The following is a 21,206-nucleotide window of genomic DNA, read 5'->3' as shown; positions in this document are numbered from 1 at the left end:
AAAAAAAAAAAAAAAAAAAAAAAAAAAGAAAGAAAGAAATTAGGGGTCATTACCATCAGGGTGTGAGATCGAGGCACAGCACACAAGTCATCAACACCCCAATTTCCAGTCTACCTTTGGCCCCAAAGTCCATCTTGTCAGTGTTGACTCAGGGCCAGGAAAAAAACAAATAATTCTGGGCCCAGCCCAAGCCGGTGTGGCAGGAAGGCACCCAATAGCTCTATCTACCTCCCCTGGAACTCTCTCCTTCCCCTCAACCCAGGGGATTTCTGACACTACAAGCCCGTGTCACTCCTACATGTGGGATTTCTGACACTACTCCTGGAAGCTGCCTACCAAGTGTGGTATTGGGGAGACAGGACCCTAGGGAGGTAGGGAGGCTGATTTCTGAAGATGGGGACAAGACAGCCCATTCAGCCACCCACCCATCAATCCAATTACCCACCCACACATAATCATAGCTGATGTTTACTCAGTGCTTACTCTGTGCCAGGCACTGTCCTCAGTGCTTTGCCCAACTCTATTAGGTAGGGACTTTACCCATTTTACAGATGAGAAAACAGAAGCATAAAGATGTCGATTAATTTTCCCAAAGTTACACACTAGTAAAATAGTAGAGCCAGAATTCAAGCTCAGGCATTCTAACTTCTGGGCCTGCACTCCTCTATACCACAGCCATCACCATCTGTCCATTTACTGACCATCCATCCATCCATCCATCCACTCACATATGGTCACTCCTATTCAGCCATCTGTCTATCCACCTGTTCATCCATCCCTTTATCTCCCAACCCCCTGTTCAAAGCAGTCCATGAGAAGGAATGGCATATAGAAAGCCTCAGAGGGGAGAGAGTGGGGCATGTCTAAGAAACTAGCTACTGCATACAGAGTGAGGGAAAGACAGCAAGAGATGAGGCTAAGGAGATGAGCAGGGTTCAAATCACAAGGGTTGGCCCATCCACCATCTCTCCACCAACCCAGTCCATCTACCTGTCTATCCACCCTCCCACTCCTCTGTCCACCCATCCATTCATCCACTCATCTCTGTAATTTGCAAGGCAGGCAGATGATAGATAAATGATAAATAGATGATTGATAGATGATTGATAGATAGATGATTGATAGATAGATAGAACGATAGATAGATAGATAGATAGATAGATAGATAGATAGATAGATAGACAGACAGAACGAAGAGTTGCCAGGGTACATTTCCTTCCTGACAGTGATATTGGGACATGGGGGTATATTAGGACTTCTGGAGGCACCTGGATAATTAGGATGATCTCCCTTCACCTCCTGCCCACAGTTTTAGGGTTCTGTGCATTTGTGGGAAGAGAGAATAGCATAGTGGGCCAGTGTCAAGGCTGAAAGACCCTTCCAGGTCCTGAAACGTCAGTCCCCAGCCCTGGCCTCATGTCCCCTTGGGAAGACAGAAGGAATTGTGTTGTAAAGAGGTGTCACAATGCCCCCTGCCCCATACAAGTTCTCCCCACCTTGGCACTCTCAGTGTCCTGCCAAGAGTCCTCCCTGACCATCAGAAGTTCCATCTGACCATCAAGAAAGGCCCTGGTCCAGGATGTACAAGGTGGGATGAAGTCACAGGGCTGGAGAAGGTCAGCCCGGGGTCACAAGAAGCCTGATGGTCAGGAAAGAGCATGAAAGCCCCAGCCAGCCTCACCTGTGTGGCTGGGAGGTGGGTCCTCTTACAAAAGGCTTAGTTGGGTGCTGCTACCTGCCTTGTACTCCCCAGCTGTGGGACCTCTGTTATCTCCCCGGGGAGACGGAGAGAGGGAACAGGACACCCTCCATCTTGCTTCCTCTGCCCCTTCACTGCTGCAAAATGTGTCCTGGACTGTTTGGTTCGTGTTACCCCCATCTCCAAGGCAAACTTGAGATAAGTAATAATTGTAGCTAACCTTTGAGTGCTTAAGAGGTCTAGGCACTTTACATGGACTAGCTCATTAAGTCCTCGCATTAACTCTATGAGGTAGAGCTCTTGTTGTTCCCACATTATACCTGGGAAAATTGAGGTACCGAGATTATAATTTGCGTAAGGATCAGGCAGCTAGTGAGTGAGAGGGCTGGAGTTTTGTTTTGTTTTTTTTTTTTTTGAGACTCACTTTGTTGCCCAGGCTGGAGTGCAGTGGCACAATCTCGGCTCAGTGCAACCTCCGCTTCCTGTGTTCAAATGATTCCCCCACCTCAGCCTCCCAGGTAGCTGGGATTACAGGTACGTGCCACCATGCCTGGCTAATTGTTTTATATTTTTAGTAGAGATGGGGTTTCACCATGTTGACCATGCTAGTCTCGAACTCCTGACCTCTAGTGATCCTCCTCCTCGGCCTCCCAAAGTGCTGGGATTACAGGCGTGAGCCACTGTGCTCAGCCTTTTTTTTTTTTTTTTTTTTTTTAACTTTTTTATAAAATAGAGATGAGGTCTTTCCATGTTGCCCAGGCTGGTCTTGAACTTTTGAGCTCAAGCAATCTTCCCACCTCGACCTCCCACTGAGATCACAGGTGTGAGCCACCCGGCCCTGCAGTGAACTGGAATTTGAACTGAGGTAGCTGGCTCCAGTTCCCCATGCTACCCAGTCACAGGAGGAAATTGAGGCCTACCCCCAGCCTCCCTAACCCTCCCTTCAAAGCCTCTGTGCTCCCCCAAAGGGAAACGTGCTCTCCTATAGGTTCAGCCAGGTGTGCGTGAAACCACGGTGTAACTGGGCGAGAGGCTGATAGTCATGACTATTTGCACTGCGCCTTTACGGTTCCCAACACTTATGGCACCCCACCACAAGCTGGTGAAGTAGCTAGCCTTATTATCCCCATTTTGCCCCACTAAAGCTCAAAGAGGCACAGCAACTTGCCCAACGTCGCCTGACCTGTAAGGGCAGGGTCAGGCCCAGAGCTCAGACCTTCAAACACCAAAGCCAAGGAACATTCCACAGCACCAGATGCCCCTGTGGGCCTTCACCAGCCTTCACACCCAAGTGCTATTTGCATTTCAATAAGGCACAAGGCCTTCCCCCAGAATGAGGAGGCTACAGGTGGAATTTCTCGCTGGGCAAGGTCATGTGCCTATGGCCCTGGAGGATTTGAGAGGACAGAGGCCTTCCTAGAAAACCTGTAGTAATATCACAGGTGAGATCTTCTTGCCCTACTCAGAAAGCCCCACTCTTGAGTCATGCACTTCCCCATTCTAAACCCCGGCATAAGGGACAAACACATATTAGTACATATGTACATATTAATACCTGTGTACCTGTGCATCTAAAAGGCCTTTGTGAGGTCTGCCTGCGGGGATGGGGGTCATGAAGGGGTATTTCTTTTTTCTGAGACAAGGTCTCACTCTGTCACCCAGGCTAGAGTGCAGTGGTGTGATCTCAGCTCCCTGTAACCTCCTCCTCCCTGGTTCAAGTGATTCTCCTTCCTCAGCCTCCCGGCGTCTCACCAGCCCCTCCCCTCCCTTGGGAATCCCATGATCCAGGAGGATCACTTGAGGTCAGGAGTTCGAGACCAGCCTGGTCAACATGGTGAAACCCCGTCTCTACTAAAAATACAAAAAAATTAGCCAGGCATGCTGGCACGTGCCTGTAATCCCAGCTACCTGGGAGGTTGAGGTGGGGGAATCATTTGAACACAGGAGGCGGAGGTTGCACTGAGCTGGGATTACAGGCATGCACCACCACATCCAGTTAATTTTTTGCATTTTTAGTAGAGACAGGGTTTTGCCATGTTGGTCAGGCTGGTCTCAAACTCCTGGGCTCAAGTGATCTGCCCATCTCAGTCTCCCAATGTGCTGGGATTACAGGCATGAGCCGTGGCGCCAGCTCTTTTTTCTTTTCTTTTTTTTTGAAATAGAGATGGGTCTTACTATGTTGGCCAGGTTGGTCTTTAACTCTTGGCCTCAAGCAATCCTCCTGCCTTGGCGTCCCAAAGTGCTAGGATTACAGGCATGATCCACCACGCCGGCCCATGGAGGGATAATTCTATCTAGATTCCTTCTTTTGACTTTAGCTTAGAACCCATATGAAAATAGGATCATGGGATTCCCAAGGGAAGGGAGGGGTTGGTGAGACCTGTACTTGTCCTGTAACTTCATCACTCCCTGCGGAATGGAAATGAGGGAAGCAGGTAGGGGAGATGGGACTTCTTCTCCAAACCTCTAAACCGGAGTTTCTTAATCTTGGTGTTTTTGACATTGGGCGCTGACGATTCTTTGCTGCAGGGGCTATGCATTGTAGGATACGTAGCAGCATCCCTGGCTCCTACCCGCTGGAAGGCAGTAGCACCCACCCCACACTGTGTGACAACCCAAAATGTCTCCAAACATGCCAAATGTCCTCTGGAGGAAAAGTCACCCCTGGCTGAGAACCAGTGATCTAAGTCACATACGCAGTAAGCACATACCCAGCACCCTTGACAAGGAACACGTGAGCAAAGAACAGCCAGTTAAAAGAAACCAGATGTTAACCCAGAAAGTATGCAGTCAGGCTCCACCCTCCACCAGAGCTGGCTGTGCTAGGCCCTGGGGGAGGTAATGGGGAGTCCTCAGCCCTCTGAGGTGAGTCACTTGGAGGCTGGCTTGGCCCCTAGAAAGGGCAGGGGAAGGCTAGTGCTGCCTGACTCCCTCTTCCTCCTCCTCCTCCTCTTCCACCACTTCCCCTGGACTGTCTCTGTCCCAGTTTTTGTGAGGGCTTCATCCCTGGATGTTCCGGGGACCCTGGCTGTCCCCTACCCCTGCTGCCACCAGAGTCCTGTATGTTGCAGCAGCAGCATCCTAAACACAGCTGAGGTGTGGACCCAGGGCAGGATGGGCCCAAGCCAGGGCCTGGGCTAGGGCAGAAAGGGAGGACAGAGTTTGAATCCTGGTTCCCACACTAACCAGTTGTGGGACTTCGGAAAGGTACTCACATACTATCCTACAAACTGTGTCAACTCAGACAAATGCTTCGATGCCTTTGAGCCTCGGTTTCCGTATCTGAAAAATGGGGGCAACGTCTCAAATGGCTCTTCGGAGCTTTTGCCGAGCTGAGTGGCTAATGCCTGACATTTGGCAGATCCTCAATCCCGTGAGTAAAGAGTGCCACCCTTCCATCTGTGGGCTGGTCTCTTCAGTCCCCCAGCCATTCTGAAAGCGCCTGCCTCTGTCATCCCTGGCCCCAGCCCCATGAGCCCAAGATGCCCAAGAGGCTGATGCAGCCCTGGGGCTAAGGGTTAGTGGGGAGCAGGGACGGGGGGTGGGGTCTCTGGAGCTCCTTCATCTTCATGGTCCTTCTGTGGTGTCAGGAGGACAAAACCCACATGCTCAGACTCACCCTTAACACGAAGAAACCTAAGCCACTTCTTGCAGCCCAGGAAAGGGAGCATTCTCTGGGCCAGGATGTCAGCCTCTACCAAGGATAAAGAGATTGCCATGGGTCCTATAGCACTGATTGTCACTGCCCTCACGGGACATCGGGCAACGACTGGAGACATTTTTGTTGTCACAACTGGGAGAGGGTGCTACTGGCATCTGGTGGGTAGAGGCCACTGCTGTAATCCTGCAAGACACAGGACAACCCCTCTAACAAAGATTGTCCAGCCCAAAGAGTCAGAGGTACCAAGGCTGAGCCACCATACTCTACAGGGACCCTCTTGTGTTCATGCGTGGTGTCTTTGTCACCTTCACACCAAGAGCCTGGCATCCAAGAGGTGCTCAGGAATGGTTGCGAATGAATGAATGGAGCAACTCATGTCCTATCCTCAGCTCTGCTAAGAGATGGTGATTCATGCTGTAGACCTCATACTTCCCAGTATGTTGTTCTGTCCATGCAGGGTCCAAAAACCCAGAACCCAAATCCAGCAGTCAAAACCCCACAGTGTTCTTGCCAGACTGGGAAATCTGGCTGCCCCGCCCTCCAGTGAGCTGGGAGCTGTGCAGGGCAACCTTGGCTAATCAGCTGCCACACAGCACGTCTGGCAGGAGCTCAGTAGGTTGATGGAATGAGGACAGAAAGAAATAAAAGATGCACAGGCCCCTGGCAGGCCCTGCTCCCATAGAGCAGTGGGCACAAGACACGTCATGGAGCACGGGGTGTGGAAAGACCTGGGTTCAAATCCCAGCCTTGCTCCTCACCAGTCACGTGACTCTGGACATGGGACTGGCCTCTTCAGTTTTTTCAGTTACAAGGGGGGCTAATAATAGTTAACACCTTCCTCAAAGGGTTGATGTGAGGATTGTAAGAGGTGATCCACTGACAGGGTTTGGTGCGGTGCTCACAAATTGAAGTGGAAAATAATCTTGGTTTTTTTGAGATGGGGTCACGCTCTGCCACCCAGGCTGAAGTGCAGTGGTGTGATCACAGCTCACTGCAGCCTCAACCTCCTGGGTTCAAACCATCCTCCTGCCTCAGCCTCCCGAGTGGCTAGGACCGTAGGTGCATGCCACCATGCCTGGCTAATTTTTAACTTTTTTTAAACAGAGACAAGGTCTCCCTATGTTGCCCAGGCTGGTCTTGAACTCCGGGCGTCAAGTGATCCTCCCACTTCAGCCTCTCAAAGTGTTGGGATTACAGGTGTGATCCACCGCACCTGGCTAGAAAACAATCTTTGATGACCACTATCACAGTTCATTTCCAGTGCTTGCTCCTCTGCCTGTAAGCCCCTGTGCCCTGGGGCTGAGCCTGGAAGAGTCTGGGAAGGCTGTAGAACACTTGCTCATTTCTTGTGGCTGTGCACCAGCACTGGGGTAGGTTCTAGGGACAAAGAGATGCATAGGATGCAGTCCTGACTGCGGGAGACATTTACAGCCTGTTGGGACTTTAGCAAAGGACTATGTTGGGATTTAGATGAGACAAGACTGCAGAAAGTGGTCCCAGTGCACTCGTAGGACTCTAAATGACGACTTCTTCAGAATGTGTGCGCCTGACTCACCTTAGTCCCTCCAGTAAAGGAGCACATCCTGAGAGGGGTCCAGAAGGCATAGAAGAGGACAAGATGGGGCAGGGGCTGCAGGAGGCTTCAGGGGTTCCTGGAGAAGGTTTCAAGTCTGCCGCTGACCCTGGAAGAATAGGAAGAATTTTGAAAACTGCAAATTTGCAAAACTGAGGGCACATATATACCTGGGTAGGAACCAACAGGAACAAAGCCTGCTTTGGAGGAAAGCCCTGGACAAGTTTGGGCTGGGCAGATAGTTTGTAAATTAAACCCAGAGAAGACTGGGTGAGGTGGCTTATGCCTGTAATCCCAGCACTTTGGGAGGCTGAGGCGGGCGGATCACCCAAGGTCGGGAGTTCGAGACCAGCCTGACAAACATGGAGAAAACCCGGGCATGGTGGCACATACCTGTAATCCCAGCTACTCGGGAGGGTGAGGCAGGAGAATCACTTGAACCCAGGAGGTGGGGATTGCTGTGAGCTGAGATCGCACCCTTGCACTGGGCAACAAGAGTGAAACTCCATCTCAAAAAACAAAACAAAACACAGAGGAACTATGATGATTTGAGAAAAGGAGACTTCTTTTGTAAGAGGGCAGGAGCTCAACTTCCACTAACCCTGTACCTAGCGGTTCTCTCACAGTGCCTGGAGGCTGGAGGGCTGTGAGGCTGGGGGAGGGGAAATGGGTTCCCCTGACAGCTGAAGCCTGGGGGACCAGAACAGATCCAGCCTGACACACATGCAGGGTGGATGGTTGCCTACAGATGCCTCATCCTTTGGTGGTACTGTCATGGTGAGGACAGTCCCTAGTAAAATGCACAGCTGGTACCAGAAACATGGTGTGGGGATTTGAAGGTGAACAGGATAGCTTGGTCACAGGAAGGGTAGTGACAGAGGAATAAATAAATGTCAATGTGATGTGCTAAATGTGGCAATGGGGCCTCCTAGAGAGTGGGTAGACCCCAGTAAGTAATCAACCAAGAGTGGTGGTTAGGATGAAGTAGGTATGGGTGAGTAGGAGACACATTTGGTAACAATGAGATATGTTCTAAAATAGAATGGGCTGGCTGGTTGGAAAGTGAGCTGGTACCCCTTACTTGAATTCAGTTCAATTGATCCAACATTTATCAAGCTTTCTCTAAATGCATTCGTCTGGAGTAAAACAGTAAATAGGATTTTGGAGGCTGTTATGTCAAGGGTAAGAGTATGAGATAGTTGCCCTTAAGGAGCTGAAGCTCTAATGGGAAAGACAATTTCCCTAGTGCACAGGAGGGAGGGCTCAGGGGAACACCTGAGCCAAGGTACAGGCTCTGGAAGTACCGGATGTGAGCAGGGAACAAGAGGTAGACTGTGTGACTGAAATGCAGGGTGGGTGGAGGGTTGGAGGGACTGGAGAGTGGAAGCCACATTCTTTTTTTTTTTTCTGGAGACAGAGTAGGCTGGACACAGTGGCTCACGTCTATTATCCCAACACTTTGGGAGGCTGAGGCGGGTGAATCACCTGAGGTCAGGAGTTTGAGACCAGCCTGGCCAACATGGTGAAACGTCGTCTGTACTAAAAATACAAAAATTAGCCAGGAGTGGTGCTGGGTGCCTGTAATCCCAGCTTACTCGGGAGGCTGAGTCAGAAGAATCTCTTGAACCCAGGAGATGGAGGTTGCAGTGAACTGAGATCATGCCATTGTACTCCAGCCTGGGTAACAAGAGCGAAACTCTATCTCTTTTTTTTTTTTGACATGGAGTCTTGCTCTGTGAGTGTGAAGCACAGCGTGACCAAGCAGGAGGGTGGGAGACAGGAAGCCCTGGTGGAAGGCAAGCTGGCGGTGCCCCGCAGGAGAGAGAGTTCGAAGGCCTGTGGGAGCAGTGGCAGAAAAGAGGGAGGGGAGGGCCACACAGGAGCCATGCGAAGGACACGGACAGATGGATTGGATGTGGGGAAAGGGGGTGGGGAGGGACTGAAGATGATCCCCAGGTTCCTAGCCTCTGGGAGCTGGCTGTTGCCTCTGGTAAGTAGGCAGAGTTCTGCAGCAGCAGGGGGCCAGGTCAGGGGACCCTGATGGCTCTCCCTTGCTCTGGAGGTCCCTGGCTCCATGGTCAACACAACAGTGCTCCAGAGTGGCTCTGGGGGCTTCTAAGCAGTGGCTCCTTCTCCTCCCTTCTGTCCCTGGCATAGCAGTTGAAATCCCAGTATCCAATGCCTCAGCTCTCGCCTTCTTTACCCCCTCCCAGGACTCACAGAAACCCTCTGGACCCAGTCATGGGCCAAAGACACCATCATGCAAGGGGGTGAAGGCTCCACACCCATCCGTGTCCCAGGCGTGGAAGCAGGACCGTGAGCAGTCTCTGGCAGCAGCCTATGTGCCGGTCGTGGTGGACTCTAAGGGGCAGAATCCAGACAAGCTCAGGTTCAATTTCTACACCTCCCAGTACTCCAACTCCCTGAACCCCTTCTACACCTTGCAGAAGCCTACCTGTGGCTACCTGTACCGTCGGGACACTGACCACACCCGCAAGCGCTTTGATGTGCCTCCTGCCAACTCGGTCTTGTGGCGCTCCCAGGCCTGAGCCAACCAGAAGCCCCTCACCCTTCACCCTCACCCCTGTGACCTCAGGTCCCCAAGGGGAAGGGCTGCTTACTGCAGGAGGAGTGACCTGTATCGGGCTGAGACAGCTGTGCCATGCCCACCTATCAACAATGATAAAAGGAGGTCTCTCTTCTCAGCAGCAGTTCAAGTTTGTCCTTCTTTTCCCTGGCATCTGAATGGTTGGCTGTGAGTGGATAAACAGGCCATGGGGATGTTATACTGTAAGGTTATGTCCAGAGGTTCCTGAAGACTTGGAAGGACTTGATTCTCAGTTCCCTAACCCCAAAAGTAACCTCAACCCTTCTCCAGAGCCTGAGTCCCAAGCAAAGCCAATCCTGGCTCCAGCCTCCTGATGGTCCAGGCTTGGATCCCTCCAAAAATAAGGAAGAGAGGGTGGGCACGGTGGCTCACACCTGTAATCCCAGCACTTTGGGAGGCCAAGGTGGGCGGATCACCTGAGGTCAGGAGTTCAAGACCAGCCTGGCCAACATGGTGAAACCCCGTCTCTACAAAAATTAGCCAGGCATGATGGCAGGTGCCTATAATCCCAGCTACTCGGGAGGCTGAGGAATGAGAATCGCTTGAAGCCGGGAGGCAGAGGTTGCAGTGAGCCGAGATTGTGCCACTGCACTCCAGCCTGGGCAACAGAGGGAGACTCCGTCAAAAAAAAAAAAAAATTAATTAAAAAAAAAAAGGAAGAGATCCATCAACTGGCCATGACTCCTGCTCTTTCACAAGGTCATCTTACCCTGGTTGGAGCAGCTGCTGCAGAATGAGGAAGAATGCGGAGAATGAACACAGTCTCTAGGGAGTCCCCTCCCAGACCCAGTTTTACATAAAGCTGCTACTTCTGACTTGTAGTGTGTTGGCGGGGGAGGATTTCACATCCTTGCTGTCTCCTCTGGTCCAGAAGAACTGGCTCTGAGGCTAGTTGAGCTCATGGGTCATGGGGCATGGAAGAGGGGGATGGAGGCAGAGGGCACTGGATTCCCAGCAGTGGCCTGAGCGAGTCCCCAGTCACTGCCATTCAGAGGGACCCCAGCGGTGTGCTGGAGCCAGCTCGTACTGGCTTGTAAGAGCTGGTTGTGCCCCTGTCTTCCCTACCCCGCAATCAGTGATTTCCTGTTGGCAGTTTGAAATCAGCTGTGGTGGGAGCATTTACACCACAGAAGCGAGCAAATTGCCTAAAAATTGGAGTTTCTTTTTTCCAGAGAGCTCATCATTAAACATTTACCAGCACACCACACGGTGAATTCAGCTGGTTTCATTCCTAGGACTCTCGTCCCCCTGTAGGTATGGTAGTGTATTTCGTGGGCATAATTCCTGTGCAGGAGAGGTTGGGGTTGGTGTGGGAAGGAGAGACAGGTGTCCGGAGACCCCGACAAGCAGTCCACAACACAGGCCAGGCTGTCCTGTCGGCCTTTCTTTGAGAAGATGGTAAGCAGCGTGGAGGGAAGCGGAGACCCCTCGAGGCGACCCTAACAGCACAGAATCCGCGTTTTCCTTTTTTTTTTTTTTTTTTTTTTTTTTTTTTTTTTTTTTTTTTTTTTTTTTTTGAGACGGAGTCTCGCTCTGTCACCCAGGCTGGAGTGCGGTGGCGCCATCTCTACTCACTGCAAGCTCCGCCTCCCGGGTTCACGCCATTCTCCTGCCTCAGCCTCCCGTGTAGCTGGGACTACAGGCACCCGCCACCACGCCCGGCTAAGAATCCGCGTTTTCCTCTTGGCTTGCTGTAGGTTCTCTTTCGAGTTAGAGTTTTTCTCAAATGCCTGATGAGCCTTGGCTGGCCTCTGACCATCTGGCATCTGTACCAGGTCTCTCTTTCTGCTTGGTCATTAGTGTTCAAGGAGCCAGGCACGGGAGGCACGTGGTGGTTTTCTCACTCTCGGTATGTAGACTTTCTTTTAACGCTCCATTTACAGAATGGCACATGTCTCTTCCTGAGGCTGTGCCTAGAGACTAGGGCCTCTCTGGCCAAATCTCCAGAAGAAACTTCAACCAGGGTCAGGAGGGGACTGATGCAGGGAGATGCCTGTTCTGCTGCCTCACGGAGGGCATCGGAGAAGCCAAGTGTTCATTATACAAACTTTGGCCCGTCCTATTTTCTGCTCCACATGTGCTGCATCCCAGCCTTCAGGGGCACCTGGTACGTCTGCCTCCCTATTCCTGTGGCAGGAATAGGTTTGTCCCGGGCTCCGCAGCCTCCTCCTCTTTGAAAGCATTTAGGTTTCGACTTTCTCCACTCTCATAAGAAAGACAGTTACCGCTTGTTCATCTGCCTTGTTTTCCAAAATTTTATTAGAACCCCCGTATCTGCTGTCTTTTTTCCTTTTTTTCCCTTTCCTTCCTTCCTTCCTTCTTTCCCTTTTCTTTTCTTCCTTTCTTTCCTTTCTTTCTTTTGAGATTCACTCTTATTGCCCAGGCTGGAGTGCAATGGTGCGATCTCAGCTCACCGCAACCTCCGCCTTCCAGGTTCAAGCAATTCTTCTGCCTCAGCCTCCCGAGTAGCTGGGATTACAGGCATGCACCACCATGCCCTGCTAATTTTGTAATTTTAGTAGGGACAGGGTTTCTCCATGTTGGTCAGGCTGGTCTCGAACTCCTGACCTCAGGTGATCCACCCGCCTTGGCCTCCCAAAGTGCTGGGATTACAGGCATGAGCCACTGCGCCTAGCCCCTTTTCCTTTTTTGAGACGGAGTTTTGTTCTTGTTGCCCAGGCTGGAGTGCAATGAGGTGATCTTGGCTCACCGCAACCTCCTCCTCCCAGGTTCAAGCAATTCTCCTGCTTCAGCCTCCCAAGTAGCTGGGATTACAGGTATGCGCCACCACGCCCGGCTAATTTTTTTGTTTTGTTTTGTTTTGTTTGAGACGGAGTCTAGCTCTGTCGCCCGGGCTGGAGTGCAGTGGCGCGNTCCTTTTTTTCCCTTTCCTTCCTTCCTTCCTTCTTTCCCTTTTCTTTTCTTCCTTTCTTTCCTTTCTTTCTTTTGAGATTCACTCTTATTGCCCAGGCTGGAGTGCAATGGTGCGATCTCAGCTCACCGCAACCTCCGCCTTCCAGGTTCAAGCAATTCTTCTGCCTCAGCCTCCCGAGTAGCTGGGATTACAGGCATGCACCACCATGCCCTGCTAATTTTGTAATTTTAGTAGGGACAGGGTTTCTCCATGTTGGTCAGGCTGGTCTCGAACTCCTGACCTCAGGTGATCCACCCGCCTTGGCCTCCCAAAGTGCTGGGATTACAGGCATGAGCCACTGCGCCTAGCCCCCTTTTCCTTTTTTGAGACGGAGTTTTGTTCTTGTTGCCCAGGCTGGAGTGCAATGAGGTGATCTTGGCTCACCGCAACCTCCTCCTCCCAGGTTCAAGCAATTCTCCTGCTTCAGCCTCCCAAGTAGCTGGGATTACAGGTATGCGCCACCACGCCCGGCTAATTTTTTTGTTTTGTTTTGTTTTGTTTGAGACGGAGTCTAGCTCTGTCGCCCGGGCTGGAGTGCAGTGGCGCGATCTCCGCTCACTGCAAGCTCCGCCTCCCGGGTTTACGCCATTCTCCTGCCTCAGCCTCCCGAGTAGCTGGGACTACAGGCGCCCGCCATCTCGCCCGGCTAGTTTTTTGTATTTTTTAGTAGAGACGGGGTTTCACCGTGTAGACCAGGATGGTCTCGATCTCCTGACCTCGTGATCCTCCCGTCTCGGCCTCCCAAAGTGCTGGGATTACAGGCTTGAGCCACCGCGCCCGGCCCAATTTTTGTATTTTTAATAGAGATGGGTTTCTCCATGTTGGTCAAGCTGGTCTCGAACTCCTGACCTCAGGTGCTCTGCCCGCCTCAGCCTCCCAAAGTGTTAGGATTACAGGCGTAAGCCACCGAGCCCGGCCTCCTTTTGTCTTTAAAACAGGCATTTATTCACATTTTAGTGGGATTTTGAAAAGAAGAGATAAGTGGAAGTTTTCGGTCTGTGTGTAACTTAGAAGTCTTGCTCATTCATTCAGTCAGTCACCGAACAGACCCTGTGGGCTGTAGGCTGGGTCCTTAAGATGCAAAGATATTAACAGGAACCGTCCCTTGCCTCCTAGATTCTACAGCCTTTGCAGGGTGAGGGGCAGGGTTCCCATGAGGAGTCTTCACTCTCCCAACAGACACCTCCTCCCCTGCCCTGGAGAATGGGCTCCCTCTTGAGGTTCATCTTGGTAATGCAGCCTCCATGGACGCCCTTAGAAACCCTTTACAGAAGCTGGCCAAGGTATCACCTTGATTTGAGTGAGATAGGCCCAGGAGGCAAGTGAACCTGTGCTCAGGATCCTTCTGTGTTTCTGTGGAGTGGAGGGGCAAGCAGGCAGCCTTGGAGGGGGATTAGTCTGGCCTGGGATCGCTGCCCCTCCTGTCTCTTCCTGGCTTGTCTTTCCACCTCTCTGCAGCTGCCCCATCTACTCCCTCCCCTCGGCCCCATTCCACCAGGTGGAGCCTCTTCCTTTGATCTGGCTTCTGTCCCAGGAGGGATTCGTGCAGACAGAGCAGCCGGGGAAGGCAGGAATCTCCCTCACTGTGTATGCTGTGTGACCTGTACCCTGGCCTTCCGTGCCCTCACGCATACCTTGTGCATACTGCTTCCTTGGGGCCTTGGTGTTGATCTCAGTCCTCCTTGCCTGGGCATGCCTGTCTGAGGGGATTCCATTCCCACCCTGGGCTGGAGACAAGGGGTGGGGACCCTCCTCCCGCAGAGGGAGCAAGCTCTCTGTCAATGGAATTGTTGGGCAGAGGGCCACAAGGGGGAGGGCTAAGGGAGAGGGCGCTGGAGCGAGAGGCTCGAGGGGCTCGTGGGGTGCCTCTGGCTCTATCCAGCCCTTCTGCAGAGGTGTGAAGGCTTGGGAGAAAAGCATGATGATGAGGTGGGAAAACTTTGGCACCACCACTAAAAGGCTCGTGAACCTGAGCAGGTGATTTAAAGTTTCTGCCCCAAGCCCCTTTTGTCTCACGTGCTAATAATAATACCCACCCTACAGGACTTGCGTACCTATTCAACAAGGAGAGTTTCATTCAGTTTTAGCTTTTAAGAATTCTTTCTTTGTGCGCGGTGGCTCAAGCTTAATCCCATCACTTTGGAGGCTGAGACGGGCGGGATCACGGGGTCAGGAGATGAGACCCATCCTGATGCTAATACGGTGAAACCCTGACTCTACCTAAAAATACAAAAAAAAAAAAAAAAAAAAAAAAAAAACTAGCCAGGCGACGAGCGGGGCCTGTCAGGTCCCAGCTACTCTGGAGGCTGAGGCAAGGAGAATGCTAAACCCGGGAGGCGGAGCTTGCTAGTGAGCTGAGATCCGGCCACTCACTCCAGCCTGGTGGCAGAGCAAGATCCGTCTCAAAAAAAAAAAAAAAAAAAAAAAAAGGATCTTCTTTTTTTCCTTTTCTTTCTTTTTTTTTTTTTTGATTCGGAGCTTCACTCTTGTCATCCAGGCTGGAGTGCAATGGTGTGATCTCGACTCACTGCAACCTCCGCCTCCCGGGTTCAAACGATTCTCCTGCCTCAGCCTCCCAAGTAGCTGGAATTACAGGCACCCGCCACCACACCCAGCTAATTTTTGTATATTTAGTAGAGACGGGGTTTCGCCATGTTGGCCAGGCTCGTCTTGAACTTCTGACCTCAGGTGATCCACCCTCCTCGACCTCCCAAAGTGATGGGATTACAGTCGTGAGCCACCGCGCCCGGCCCCAGGAATTCTTTCTTTAATCATATGTGCATGCATGCGAGCACCCAATATTTTACTGGGCTCAAGTCCGTCAGTCAAATGTTACTTTTTTTTTTTTTTGAGACAGAGTCTTGCTCTGTCGCGCGGGCTGGAGTGCAGTGGCCGGATCTCAGCTCACTGCAAGCTCCGCCTCCCGAGTTCACGCCATTCTCCTGCCTCAGCCTCCCGAGTAGCTGGGACTACAGGCGCCAGCCACCTCGCCCCGCTAGCTTTTGTATTTTTTCAGTAGAGACGGGGTTTCACCGTGTTAGCCAGGATGGTCTCAAACTCCTGACCTCGTGATTCGCCCGTCTCGGCCTCCCAAAGTGCTGGGATTACAGGCTTGAGCCACCGCGCCCGGCCAAATGTTACTCTTAAAAAGGTAATTTAGGAGAGTCCATGTGGGGACTATTAACAGAGAGGTGGGCATAGTTAAGGGAATGGTGATGTACCCAGAGAGTAGCGAGAGGGAAGCCCTTATCATGCCTGGCAGGGCAAAGGGAGGGAGCTGTGATTACAGGAGCCCAGAGAGCTATGGCAGGAGCGGCGGCTGAAGGTGGAAGGAAATAACCGCTGCCCCAACCCTAAGTTGGCAGGGAGCAGTGAGAACAATAAATGTCCCGGCCCTTCTCCTTCTCCACCCTCCAGTCTTCCTCCAGCTTCTCAGCGGATGAACCCAGCCTGAAACCAGAGGGCAGCAGAGTCTGAGTGATGCAGTCTGTGGGGTCAGTCTCCTGGAGCTCAGAGCTGGAGGAGAAAGGTGGAGAATGAGTGGGGGCAGGGCAAACAGAACAACCAGCCGACGACTGTGTGGAATGTGTGGTACCAGGGGCTGGGGGCAGGTGAGTCACAATAACACAATGGTCACCACCCTCTGTGAGCTTGCTGGGTTCCTTAGAGCAGGCTGGCAAGAAAGAGTTGCCTATATAATACTTCCAGAAAGAAATGAATGTTATGTCTATGTTATTGTAGAAGAGTGAATGTCATAATAGACTCTAAGGTGACCCCAGTGATTTCTACCTCCTGTTGTTCCTGCCTTTGTAAAATCGTCTCCCTTTGAGTGTGGGTGAGGCCCATGACTTGGTGCTAACCCATGGAATATGGCAAAGAACGTCACTCTGTGGATTATGTTAGGTTATATAGACTTTAGCAGATTGCAGAGAGACTCTTCTCACTGACTTGAAATAAGCAGCCATGGTGAGGAAGTTGGTGTAACAAGGAATGGAGGACAGTCTTTAGGACCTGACTGTAGCCCCCAGGCAATGTCAAGTGAAAAGCCAGCTCCCTTGTCACATAGCCACAAAAAAATGAGTTCTGCCAACAACCTGAATAAGTTGGAAGTGGATTCTTCCCCAGTTGAGTCTCCAGATGAAAATACAGCCCAGGTGACACCCTGAGAGCAGCCTTGTGAGACCCTAGGCAGAGGACCAGCTAAGCTGTGCCTGGACTCCTGGCCCATAGAAACTGCGAGATAATAAATGTATGGCTGGGCATGGTGGCTCATGCCTGTAATCCCAGCACTTTGGGAGGCCGAGGCGGGTGGATCACCTGAGGTTGGGAATTCAAGACTGGCCTGACCAACATGGAGAAACCCCATCTCTACTAAAAATACAAAATTAGCCAGGCGTGGTGGCACATGCCTGTAATTCTAGCTACTCCGGAGGCTGAGGCGGGAGAATCGCTTGAACTTGGGAGGCAGGAGGTTGTGCTGAGCTGAGATCGCGTCATTGTACTCCAGCCTGGGCAACAAGAGCGAAACTCCATCTCAAAAATAATAATAATAATAATAATAATAATAATAATAAATGTGTGTAGTTTTAAAGCTGCTGACTTTGTGGTTGTTTTGCAACATAGAAAACTAATATAACACACACATTAGCCAGAGTTCTTCACAGAGACAGAGCCAATAGGATATATATAGAGGTGTGAGAGAGGATTTATTAGGGGGATTGGCTCACACGTTTATGGAGGCTGAGAAGTCCCACAATAAGCCATCTGCAAGAAGGAGAACCGGGGAAGCCAGTAGCATGGTTCAGTTCAAGCCTAAAGGGTTCAGAGCCAAGGAAACTGATGGTGTAACTCTGGGTCTGAAGCTGAAGGACTGAGAACGTGAGAGTGGGGAGGGGTTGCTGCTGGTGCAAATCCTGGAGTCTGAGGGCAGGAGAAGAACGGTGTCGCAGCTCCAGGAGAGAGGGAGAGAGGGGGGAGAGACAGAGAGAGAGAGAGAGAGAGAGAGAGAGAGAGAGAGAGAATTCACCTTTCCCCTGCCCTTTTCTTCTATCCAGGCCTAAGCCAATTGGATGGTGCCCACCCACATAGGGTAAAGGCAGATTCTCCTTACTTAGTCTATGAATTCAAATGCCAGTCTCTTCAGCAAGCACCCTCACAGAAACACCCAGAAATAAAGCTTTACCAGCTGGCTGAGTATCCCTTCATCCAGTCCTAAAATTAACGGTCACAACACATAAAATGTCAGGATGCTGCGGGAGGAAGGTATTTGAGAGCGATTTGGGAAGGCTTCACAGAGAAGGTGGCATTTGTACTCACACATGAAGAGGGAGAGGGATTTAAATAGATAGAGAGGGAAAGATGAGCTGCTGCCTTGTCCCCAGCCTCTTCATTTCCCAATCTTGGGCCTGAGAGACCTCTGCAAGGACACATTTTCCAGCTGGGCCCCAAGTAAGTTCCCAGAAGGAGTCCTTCTCTCCTCGTCCCTTAACTTGTTGTGGAGAACCCGATTGAAGCAGGGCGAGCTCAGCTCCCCACCCCGGTGTACCCGCTGTCAATTTGTGTGGAGTAGAGGTACAACAGTCTCAGTTGGTCTCTTTTTCAAAAATAACTATCCTCTTTGATTTTGTGAGCAACATATGCTCATCACGAACACTTTTTTTTTTTTCTTTGAGACAGAGTCTTGCTCTGTCGCCCAGGTTGGAGTGCAGTGGTGCAATCTCAGCTCACTGCAAGCTCCACCTCCCAGGTTCAAGTGATTCTCCTGCCTCAGCCTCCCGAGTAGCTGGGATTACTCAGTCTCCCAAGTAGCTGGGATTACAGGTGCCCGCCACCACATCAGGTTAATTTTTGTATTTTTAGTAGAGACGGGGTTTCACCATGTTGGCCTGGCTGGTCTCGAACTCCTGACCTTGTGATCTGCCCACCTCAGCCTCCCAAAGTGCTAGGATTACAGGCATGAGCCTGAATCTGATAAGGTTTTAACAAAGGCCTCCACCTTCCCTAGGGCCTGACTACAGCTGGTAGGTGACCCGTGTGAGGCAAGTTGAATGTCTGTTCCTACACATAGCCCTTCTAGCCGTCCAGGGCCCCGAGTGAATGGGGCTAAAGGGACAAGAGCACGATTGGCTCTAACCTAGGGATGCTGCTGTGTCCAAGATGCAGTATAAGCGCACCTAGACTGTAGTGAACAGCACGCCAGTCATGCTACTGTAATAGATACAAAATAACATCATAGCCAAGATTTATGGGGCACTTACTCTGGGCCAGACCTTGTTCTAAATGCTTTTCTTATATTAACTCACTCTTTTTTTTTTTTTTGAGATAGGGTCTCGCTCTATCACCCAGGCTGGAGTGCAATGGTGCGATCTTGGCTCACTGCAACCTCTGCTTCCTGGGTTCAAGCGATTCTCCTGCCTCAGCCTCCCAAGTAGCTGGGATTACAGGAGTGTGCACCATCACACCTGGCTAATATTTGTATTTTTAGTAGAGACAAGGTTTCACCATGTTAGCCGGGCTGGTCTCGAACTCCTGGCCTCAAGTGATCCACCCAGCTCGGCCTCCTAAAATGTTGGGATTACAGGCGTGAGCCACCGTGCCCAGCCCTACTTACTGCCCTTAACAGCCCAATCAGATGCGCACCATTATTCCTGTTTTAAGAATGAGGAAACTGAGGCTCAGAGAGGTTAAGTTACTTGCTCAAGGTCACCCAGCCAGTAATGTAAGCAAGAAACAAGCTTGTGTTGTTTTCAGCCACTGAGATTTTAGAGTGGTTTGTTACTGTAGCATAACCTAGCCCATTCTGAGACATGCATGCACATATATTTGATATGTGTTATAGATTGTATAAATTCTATATTTATATAAATCTATTTACATGTAATTATATATTATTTATATAAATTGTATAAATTGTGTATCAGTGCACAACTTGATCAAGCGTCCAAGGCCCTGGTGGGGAACGCAGAAATATGGGCAATGGTTCCCTCTAGATGAGTCAGGAGACCTGGGTGTGGCCCATATGTAAAGGAGGAAGGCAAACAAGGGAAAAAGGGCAGGGCAAGCGCTGGCTTTAAGTTTTCCTGGCAGCATCCAGGTTAAGTGCACCTGCACCCAAATGCTAGTTCCATAAATGAGCCAGTTTTTAAATGTGTGGCCAGGGAATACACATCCCACCAGGCATCAGAGAAAGCTGTTGCTGCATAGACAGGCCCCCCAGGCTTGGCCAGGGAGCTTTCCAGGCCCAGCAGGTAGCAGCTCACCCATGCACCTGTGTGCCTGCTCTCTCCCACTCACACACACCCCAGGGCACCAGGCACACACTCCGTGTCCCCCACCCGTGCCCCTAGAAGGTGATGGTGATGGTGTGAGGCTCAGAATCAGTTGGAAGGTTGAATTCACGGCTCTCAAGATGGGAAAGATGCAACCTTCAGGAACACGAGAGTGTGGCCAGAACAGGACCAGTGTGTAAGAGTGTGTGTATGTGTGTGCACTGGTCTCTGTGTACTGGTGCAGGTTAATGTAGGAGGGGTTCTCTCTGGCTGTTCAAGGCATATCTTGGAAGCCCACAGACTCTGCATCCACCCAGCTGCCCTCATATGTTAGCACATCCATGGTATGATTGGACCCACTCAGTTGTGATGGCCAAGTGCAGTGCACAGCCTGGATAACTGTACACAGCAGCCCTGTCAGGAGCCCACAGTTGGCCATCTCTGGACAAGAAGCCAGCTCTATCTCATATATACCTCAATTCCATGATTGAGAGCAGAATCCAAAACCATTGTGAATCCACTCAAACCGGGAGAAGAAGGTCGCAAAGGTCATAGGATCAGAGCAGCTTCTGGCTGACACCCACTCCGTGGTGGTAAGAAGGGATTAGGAGATTGCAAACTGGGTTAAAAAATCCTCTCACCTACAGCTCAAGGCTGTAATCCTAAGGACTCTGCTTCTCTAAGCCTTGTTCTATTTTCAACTCTCTTCTCCAGGGTACAGTCTCCACTGGGGCTGCAAGGATTTAGTGGAGACTCTTAACACCAGTTGTCTGGCATCTGTGAGTTTGAGTGTGGGCCATCAGCTCCTTCCTTCTTCTCTCTTCCTCTCCACATTTCCCAGTACCATCTGATCCATCAGGCCCTTCTTTGCTCAGGCCCGAAGGACTCAGGCCTGTGAGAGAGGACGGCCCCGTTGTCGCCAAGACACCTCTGGGTGAGAAGCAGCGAACAGGACCTGTCCATCTCAGGCGTCAGCCCCCTGAAGGTCTGAGCAATGGGCAACGTGATGGAGGGAAAGTCGGTGGAGGAGCTGAGCAGCACTGAGTGCCACCAGTGGTACAAGAAGTTCATGACTGAGTGCCCCTCTGGCCAACTCACCCTCTATGAGTTCCGCCAGTTCTTCGGCCTCAAGAACCTGAGCCCGTCGGCCAGCCAGTACGTGGAGCAGATGTTTGAGACTTTTGACTTCAACAAGGTGAGCAGGGGCCCAAAGGCAGGGAAAGGGAGTGCTGGAGGGACCTCTCTGGAAGCCTGACCAGCTGAGGGTGAGGAAAAGCAGAGAAGAGTGTAGAAGTGTCCGCTGGGGAGCGACTTCATTTATTCAGTCATTTGTTTGCTTGAGAGGTGGGTTTTTGACGCTAGGGTTTCAACGGATCTAATGTTTGTGCTTTAATGAGCACCGACTGAATCAGGCACTGGGGGGTTAGAAATGAATCAGACACTGTCCCTGCCCTCACTTTCTTTTTTTTTTTTTTTTTTTTTT

The 21,206-nt window shown here is 51.1% G+C and overlaps 2 protein-coding genes across 4 annotated transcripts in view; both read left to right on the top strand.

Moving 5' to 3' along the window:
- The first annotated feature begins 1,479 nt into the window (after positions 1-1,479).
- On the top strand, positions 1,480-9,644 carry CIMIP3 (ciliary microtubule inner protein 3). Of its 3 annotated transcripts, none has more exons than XM_017878248.1 (2): positions 1,480-1,696; positions 9,147-9,644. In XM_017878248.1, exons 1-2 carry the CDS (start codon positions 1,643-1,645, stop codon positions 9,480-9,482), a joined length of 390 nt encoding a protein of 129 aa, XP_017733737.1. In that variant the 5' UTR covers positions 1,480-1,642; the 3' UTR covers positions 9,483-9,644. The 3 variants fall into 3 exon arrangements, with proteins under 3 accessions (XP_017733737.1, XP_017733738.1, XP_017733739.1); XM_017878249.1 differs by having other exon boundaries at positions 1,490-1,588; positions 9,147-9,641; XM_017878250.1 differs by lacking the exon at positions 1,480-1,696 and adding an exon at positions 7,990-8,115 and having other exon boundaries at positions 9,147-9,641.
- A 1,132-nt stretch (positions 9,645-10,776) lies between these two features.
- The window catches only part of GUCA1A (guanylate cyclase activator 1A), a 17,298-nt gene continuing 6,868 nt past the window's right edge, over positions 10,777-21,206 (top strand). The window contains exons 1-2 of the mRNA XM_017878242.1: positions 10,777-10,795; positions 20,438-20,918. Coding sequence (XP_017733731.1) covers positions 20,718-20,918 — 201 coding nt within the window. The 5' untranslated portion in view covers positions 10,777-10,795; positions 20,438-20,717. The remainder of the gene's footprint in view (positions 10,796-20,437; positions 20,919-21,206) is intronic.

The sequence above is a fragment of the Rhinopithecus bieti genome, unplaced genomic scaffold (genome assembly GCF_001698545.2).
Source record: "Rhinopithecus bieti isolate Rb0 unplaced genomic scaffold, ASM169854v2 scaffold_9981, whole genome shotgun sequence".
NCBI classification, from domain to species: domain Eukaryota; kingdom Metazoa; phylum Chordata; class Mammalia; order Primates; family Cercopithecidae; genus Rhinopithecus; species Rhinopithecus bieti.
This window is presented reverse-complemented; position numbering and strand designations above follow the sequence as displayed.

What these genes read in the sequence shown, in the direction of transcription:
- CIMIP3 (XM_017878248.1), top strand. Translation starts at nt 1,643, where the DNA reads ATGGTCAGGAAAGAGCATGAAAGCCCCAGCCAGCCTCACCTGTGTGGC. An exon ending in CTCACCTGTGTGGCTGGGAG is followed by an intron (nt 1,697 to 9,146) that starts GTGGGTCCTCTT and finishes ACCCCCTCCCAG; the next exon opens with GACTCACAGAAACCCTCTGG.